General features: G+C 44.8%; 1 protein-coding gene across 1 annotated transcript; it reads left to right on the top strand.

The window, feature by feature from the left end:
- Positions 1-4064: 4064 nt before the first annotated feature.
- On the top strand, positions 4065-6149 carry LOC123065546 (E3 ubiquitin-protein ligase At4g11680). The gene is made up of 3 exons (XM_044488804.1): positions 4065-4542; positions 4637-4991; positions 5406-6149. Exons 1-3 carry the CDS (start codon positions 4124-4126, stop codon positions 5547-5549), a joined length of 918 nt encoding a protein of 305 aa, XP_044344739.1. The 5' UTR covers positions 4065-4123; the 3' UTR covers positions 5550-6149.
- The last annotated feature ends 1084 nt before the right edge of the window (positions 6150-7233 follow it).

The following is a 7233-nucleotide window of genomic DNA, read 5'->3' as shown; positions in this document are numbered from 1 at the left end:
ACGATCTTGACTCCCTCAAGTTGGACCACCTTTCTTGATTGCGTTGGCTCGATGAAGACTAGATGATTGCTCCCCCATAGTTCACTATGGGTGAGCCACTCTTCGGCACATCTTCACAAGTCCATTGACACCACAATGGATGGCAAGATTCAAGCACTTGATCTCTTCGTGATGCTCCACTTGAACTTGCACACGGCAATCTTGATGACGATCACCACTTGATGTCATCCTTTCCATGGGTTGTATGATATCTTCCTCTTGACGCAAGCCCATGGATACGTACCTAACCCCACATACAACTCTCACATAGACCATGGGTTAGTACATAAAGTGCAATGGACAATGCTTACCATACCATGGGATCACTTGATCCCTCTCGGTACATCTTCTACGCTTTGTGAGTTGATCAACTTGATTCACTCTTGACTTAGTCTTGATCAACCTTGAATCTTTGCAACTCTCTTCATTTGGATGATGTCTTGAAGGTAAACATGAATGATCACACAACCTTCTTCTTCAAGACATGCTTGCAATAAGCTCAACACTCATATGACCAATCTTTGGGTAATTCCTTAATAGCACCTTGGTCATCACAAACTCTCATTGAAACCAACAAATGGACTCCAAGAAAAGCCTATGGGCAAACCCTTCAAATATAACTCAAGACAACCATTAGTCCATAGAGATTGTCATCAATTACCAAAACCACACGTGGGGGCACCACATGTCCTTTCAACTTTTTTGTACTTGGATTTTTTTTCTTTTTTTATATGTGCAAAATTTCTGACGCCACATGATTTTTTATCTTTTTTATTATTTAAATTGACAATAAGTAAACTTGTTAGCTAATTGGTTATAGATTTATGAGAACATAATAGAAGAAATTACCTTTTTCTAAGCATTTTGCACTGATTGCGGACATTTATCAGCAGTTATGAGCGATGTGCGTTGTCCCGCCTGCAGCGGACATCCACATGGGCTTTCCCAATAGACCATAACATAGATTGGCTGCTATATACGAAATTATCAGTTAAGGGGTACCCTCCTCAAAGGCTACCGACACTTTCTCTGATAGTGAAAAGTTGCGCACTACACTTGTCGCAACCTAAAAGTTTTGAGTTTTTTCTTGTAATTCTTTTTTTTCAAAATGTTTTAGTTCTTGAACCGTGTGTCCAGAAAAAAAGCCAGAAACTGAGAAGCGCAACCGTGCTTCATATATTTTTGAGAAGCATATTTTCCACGGTGAAGCACAATTGTGCTTTCACGTGGTGCAAAACTGAGCTTTCACTTTTTAAGAAGCACAACTGTGCTTCACCGTGAAGCACAAATGTACTTTTTTACTTTTTGGGAAGTATAACTGATGTGCTTCACCGTGAAGCACAACTACGCTTTTCACTTGTGCCTTTTCACTTTTCGAAAGCACGGTTGTGCATCACTGTGAAGCATAACTATGATTTTCACACGTGTGCTTCACGCAAGAAAAATACGGTCTTCTCGGGTAACTCTTCTCAGACCTGGCAGTCCATTGTTCACGATCTTGAGCTCCATAAGAAAGGCTTAACATGGCAAATCAGGGACGGTGCATCTATCCGCATATGGCATTATCAATGGTCCCCCAACCCCAGCGCAAGAAAACTGATACCCCCAAGGCCGATGCAGCCTCCACCATGTTAGCGAGCTCCTGGATGAGTGTGGCAATTGGAGCATGCTGCTTGTTAACCGGCATGTCATGCCGATGGATGTCGCGGAAATCATGAAAATCAAGGTTTCTTCTTGGCTCGGCAACGACGCCACTGCATGGGCGTCAGAACGCAATGGATCGTTTACGGTTCGGAGCGCCTATCACCTTGCCTACAACAAAACCCCATTGCCTTAGTACAGTCGCAATGAGCAGGGCACTAGACGAGCAATGTGTCATATGGGAACTTATATTGAGGTGTCCTGCTCCGCCAAAGGTACGTATTTTTGCGTGGCGGTTGGCTTCAAACTCTCTTGCCACTTGGATGAACAAATATTCACATAAGATTGAGTTAACTCTTCTTTGTTGTTGTGTGCAACGGAGCTGCAGGACACGTTCCACACTTGATGTAGGTGTCCATGGGACGTTTCCCTATGGCAGGCCATGGCGGAACATTGGATGTTGCTGGATATAAGAGCTACGAACAAGATATACCTGAAGTGGCTCTTCGGCCTGCTATACAATCTAAATGAAGTGGATTGCATGCGTGTGGTTACAGTGTTTTATGGTGGAGCTGGCATGTTCAGAACAAGATCGTCCACGACAAACAACCCCCCATGGTGGAAGCGTCCCAACGTCTTCTCATCAGCTATGATGATTCACTTTGGTGTATACGACACTTCCCTACGAGCGATACGGTGAAAGGAAAGATGTACTACCGCGTGCGGGGTACATCTCTCCATGCTCGAGTGCTCCATCGACGCAGCCCCCAAGTGGTCACCCTCATCGACTGGTCATGTTAATTTAAATGTAGATGGCTCATTTGTTGAAGCTAATGGCGGAGCGGCAGGAGCAGGCATGATTCTTTGTGATAGTGATGGCAACATCATTTTCTCTGCCTGCCGCTCCATCTTGTTCTGCAATGGGACACCGCAAGATGAACTTTTAGCTTGCCATGAGGGTCTGAACGTCGCCCTTCAGTTGTCTACACTCCCGGTTGATGTTGAGATGGATTGCATGGACACAGTCAAGCAAATCCGGTCGTCGACTCTCGATAGATCGCCACATGCGATGATAATACAAAAAGTTAAAAGGCTCTTTGGTGATAGGGATGTCAGTATTGTTCATGTTAGTAGGAATCAGAATGTTGTTAGTCACTCTCTCGCCCTTTGGGTTGAACAGAGGGCCGAACAACGGCATGGTTGCACTCTGGGTGTGCAGATGTTCCTCTGCTTTGTAGGAACAAACTCATTATTCTTTGAGCAATGAAATTCCTTTTAACCCTGCAAAAACAAAAGTACACGTGAAGCACGCAAAGGGGAAGTGAGCCAGAGGCTCCTATATGTGAGGGAAACATACGCTTTGTGGTTTTCTCTGGTTTTCTCTTTTCTTTTTGGTTTTCTTATGTGCTTCCCATTACAGATATTTGTACTACACCGTGTAGGCAGATTCACTGAAAGGCGCGAGTAGGTGTGTTGCACAACCTGCGAAGATGTGTTGTGTGTTAAGGCTGGTCACAATAAGAGTATCATAGCTAGTGTCATAGATGCCAACTAGACATTTACGTTGAGGTGACACATAATTTAATGAGAGGAGAGAGGATTGAGTACCATGATATGATACCGTATCATATTACATGATGTAGTAGTATATGTCTTGCATGGTGATAAATGATGCCAATATGATACCAAACTATTATACTATGCATTATAGAGGTAATATTATACACTAGTATCATATGCATGGTCCTAGTATATGGTACTTCCCATTGTGACTAGCCTAACTAAGGTGTGTTGCAGGACGCGTAAAGATGTGGTGCGCGACACACGAAGGTGTGTTGCGCTGCGCGCCGCTTACGTGAAGTTATGTTGTGTAACGCATGCAAGGTGTGTTGTGCGGCGCGTAAAGGTGTATTGCATGACAGAAGCACAAGCACACCACCAACTGGGAGCATAAGTAAAAAGAAAATGATGATGTGTGAGCACAAGTTTGTTATATTTGGTAGCACAAGTTCGGTCCAAAAATAGTTTGTCGAAACTTATCAACACGAAATCTAGTTTCAAACATCTCAACACTAAGATAGCTTAGTATCCCAAAACATTAACTAGAAGTTGATCTTGGTCGAGAGGGAGCCAAGTCATCTACCCACTGTAACCAGATGGATCTCCTTGCTTCCCACCTACACAACACCAGACACAAGCCAGAGGCAGAGGAGCCAAGAGGAAGCATACGGCGGGAAGGAGACGGTTAGGCCAACCGTCCCCCCCCCCCCCCCCCCCCCCCCCCCCCCTTCGTTCACCCCTCCACTCTTGGCGCCAAAGCAAAGCCGTTAGATTATTGGTCACCATCTCAAACCCAACTCGCCTCTTCCCTCCCACCCATTTATCCCTCGAGGCGCGAAACCAACCATGCCAATGCCCCTCGTCCCCACCACCGACCACCATAATGCCGGCCGCTTCGTCGTCGGCCGCGGCAACGGCCGGAACCAGCCGCGGCGGCGGTCGGGTCTCCGCTTTCACCATGCGCGCGGTGGCGCGCATGTCGAGGGCGCGGTGGTTCATCTTCCTGAGGCGGGTATACCAGTACCAGAACGGCCCGAGGTCCGACCTGGGCTCCAACCCTTTCAACTCGTCCGGCTGGCTCGCTCTCGAGCTCGGCGTGATCGTCGCGCAGATGGTCATCACCATGGGCGTCGTGGCCACCTCCCCCAAGGAACGCCCCGCGTGGCCGCTTCGGCTCTGGGTCTGCGCGTACAACGTCGGCAACGTGCTCAGCCTCCCACTCCTCTACTGGCGCCACCGACATTCATCGGCCGCCGGGCGAGGCGACGACCCCGAGATGCACGGCGCCGGTGACGCTCTAAGGTTCAAGCTTGATACCTTAATGTTGTGCAGAACGTACAAATTTAACATTACATGCTTAAGCTTCTTGACGAAATTCTTTGTGTACTAATTTCAGGAACAGCTCGTATCTGATGAACAAGGCTCGGGCGTTCCTGGAGCTCTTCTTCGCGATGTGGTTTGTGATGGGCAACGTGTGGGTGTTCGACTCGCGGCTCGGGTCGTTCCACCGCGCGCCGAGGTTGTACGCGCTCTGCATCGGCCTGCTCGCCTGGAACGCCGTCGTCTACTCGCTCCCCTTCCTCCTCTTCCTCCTGCTCTGCTGCTTCGTCCCGGTCGTTGGGTACGCGCTTGGGTACAACATGAACTCGGCCTCCGTTGGCCGGGGCGCCTCCGACGAGCAGCTGGACGCGCTGCCGCGGTGGCGGTTCAAGGAGCCCGACGTGCCGAGAGACCGCGAGAAGGACGATCAAGTAAGTACTTGCCGATTTCACCCGCATTTCTCCTGGTCTGGATAAGTAGAAGCAAAGATAGCAGCATTTTCTTTTAGGTGAGGTCAGAAAATGGAGTACCAAAGAGGACAGCAGGGATTCACCAAACATTGGCGACCTAAACTTATAAACGTGCGCGAGCAACTCGAGCATGATCCCTTTTTGGGCGATACTAAGATAAGAAGCACTAACTTTGCCTTTTGGGACGGTGCCTAAGCTCACAAGCATCTCCTTGCAATGAGTTTGCAATTTAGCAACATGGCAAAACATGGCCTGTTCCTTTTCTTTCTCGTTGAAACATGAACTGTCCTAACTAGTTATGGTGAACATTTGGCATGAGTGTTTAGTCCATGCATGGTTGAGAATATTGTGTAATTAACTTGCTGCTAAACGCAGGAGTGCTGCATATGCCTGGCGCAGTACAGGGAGAAGGAGGAGGTGAGGCAGCTGCCGTGCACACACATGTTCCACCTGAAATGCGTGGACAGGTGGCTGAGGATCATCTCCTCTTGCCCTCTCTGCAAGCAAGAGCTCAGCTGACCGATGGCTGCACATATACGGCGCAACGGTGATTGATCAGTGGAGCTTGCATTCTAAGCCAGAGATGCGTCGATCGGATGGCGCGGCGCGCTCCGATGCATGCAGCGCACCTCACTGACCTCTTTCGCCAACCCTCTACTAACATTGACACTGACCAGCGATGGAGACACCTCTGTTGCAGCTCGAGATAGATTGATTTACCAGCTTGGGCAGGTGGGAAATGTGTAAAGAAATTGTTGTGTCCATGAGCAGGCGCCAGGCGGCCTACGATGCAAGTACCTTACGATCTCCGCTTAGCTCATTAATTGTACCATGCCAACAGCCAAGAACTGCTAGATGCTGTTGTTCTTGCGTTGGCACATCTCAACAACTACAAGAACATGCATAGATGGACACAAAACCAAGGGGATCAATAATTGCGTAGCAAATACAAGTATTTGAGTATAAGCTCTGTTTCTTTTTTGGAGCAAAATGTATAAGCTCTCTTGAGGGCATAATTATGTTCTCAACAGAGCTTATACATTTTTTTTGAGCAAAATGTATAAGGAAGCCCACCATGGTGGAGGGGTGAAATGGAATGGTCCACTATTTCCATGGACTCATGCAAATGCTATGTCTCGCTTATAGTTTTTTTTTTTTTGAGAAGAACTCGCTTATAGCTCATCCGTCTTTTTTTTTGAGAGAGTACAGCTCATCCGTCTAGCTGAAGCTTTCCTGCACAGCACGCGCATATGGGCCGGCCCAATAGCGTCTTACTCGTTTCGCTTGTTCGTCATCCGTTCGCTGATGTGTTTTTTTTTCGTTTTTCCGTTTCCTTTTGATTTTGTTTTTAAGTTTTCTTATTTCTTCTTCGGTTTTTTGTTTCCATTTTTCATCATTATACTTTGTGTTTTTTCTATTTTCTTTCGTTTGCCTTTTGTTTCCTTCAAGGTTTTCATCGATTTTTCTTTTCTTTCTCATTCTCCTTCTTTTTCTCTTTGGTTCTTTGATTCTTTCCTGGTTTTCAATGGTTTTTTTATTTTTCTTTGCTTCTATAGCGATTTCCACTGTTTATCATTCTTTTTACATTTGTTTCTTTGTTTTTCTTTTCGTTTCCTTTTTCCTTTGGTTTCTTTTATTTCATTATCTTTCCCTTTTCTTTGTTTATTTTGGTTTTTGTTCTACATTTTTCATATACGTCAACTACATTTTTCTAATACATCTTTAACATTTTTTAAATACAAGTTCAACAATTTCATAATACATGGTTAACATTTTTTCGATACATGATATTTTTTGAATGCTTGATCAATATTTTTCAAATACAAGATTTACATTTCCTGAGTGCATGGTCAATTGTTTTTAATTCACATTTTTTATATTTTCAAATGCTTGATTAACAATTTTTTAATAGATAATCAACAATTTTTCTATACAAATTTTCAAATCGTTGACTAAAAATTTTCAAATAAAAAATATTAACATTTCTTTTACTACAGGGTCAACATTTTTTCTATACACATTTAACATTTTTCAAATGCTTGATTGACATTTCAAATCCTTGTTTATTATTTATTCAAATGCTTGATTAAAATATTCTGAATGTGTGATCAACTTTTTCATGCACATTGTATATTTTTTGTATACACTTTTCGTATACATGAGAAACACTTACTCTATACACATTTAAAAAAATAAATGCTTC

Source organism: Triticum aestivum, chromosome 3B (genome assembly GCF_018294505.1).
Source record: "Triticum aestivum cultivar Chinese Spring chromosome 3B, IWGSC CS RefSeq v2.1, whole genome shotgun sequence".
NCBI lineage: Eukaryota > Viridiplantae > Streptophyta > Magnoliopsida > Poales > Poaceae > Triticum > Triticum aestivum.
This window is presented reverse-complemented; position numbering and strand designations above follow the sequence as displayed.

Bases quoted from the DNA above. Each gene is read 5' to 3' on its own strand.
- LOC123065546 (XM_044488804.1), top strand. From the start codon at position 4,124: ATGCCGGCCGCTTCGTCGTCGGCCGCGGCAACGGCCGGAACCAGCCGC. The intron at 4,543-4,636 runs GTTCAAGCTTGA...TACTAATTTCAG, and splicing joins GGCGCCGGTGACGCTCTAAG to GAACAGCTCGTATCTGATGA. The intron at 4,992-5,405 runs GTAAGTACTTGC...TGCTAAACGCAG, and splicing joins ACCGCGAGAAGGACGATCAA to GAGTGCTGCATATGCCTGGC.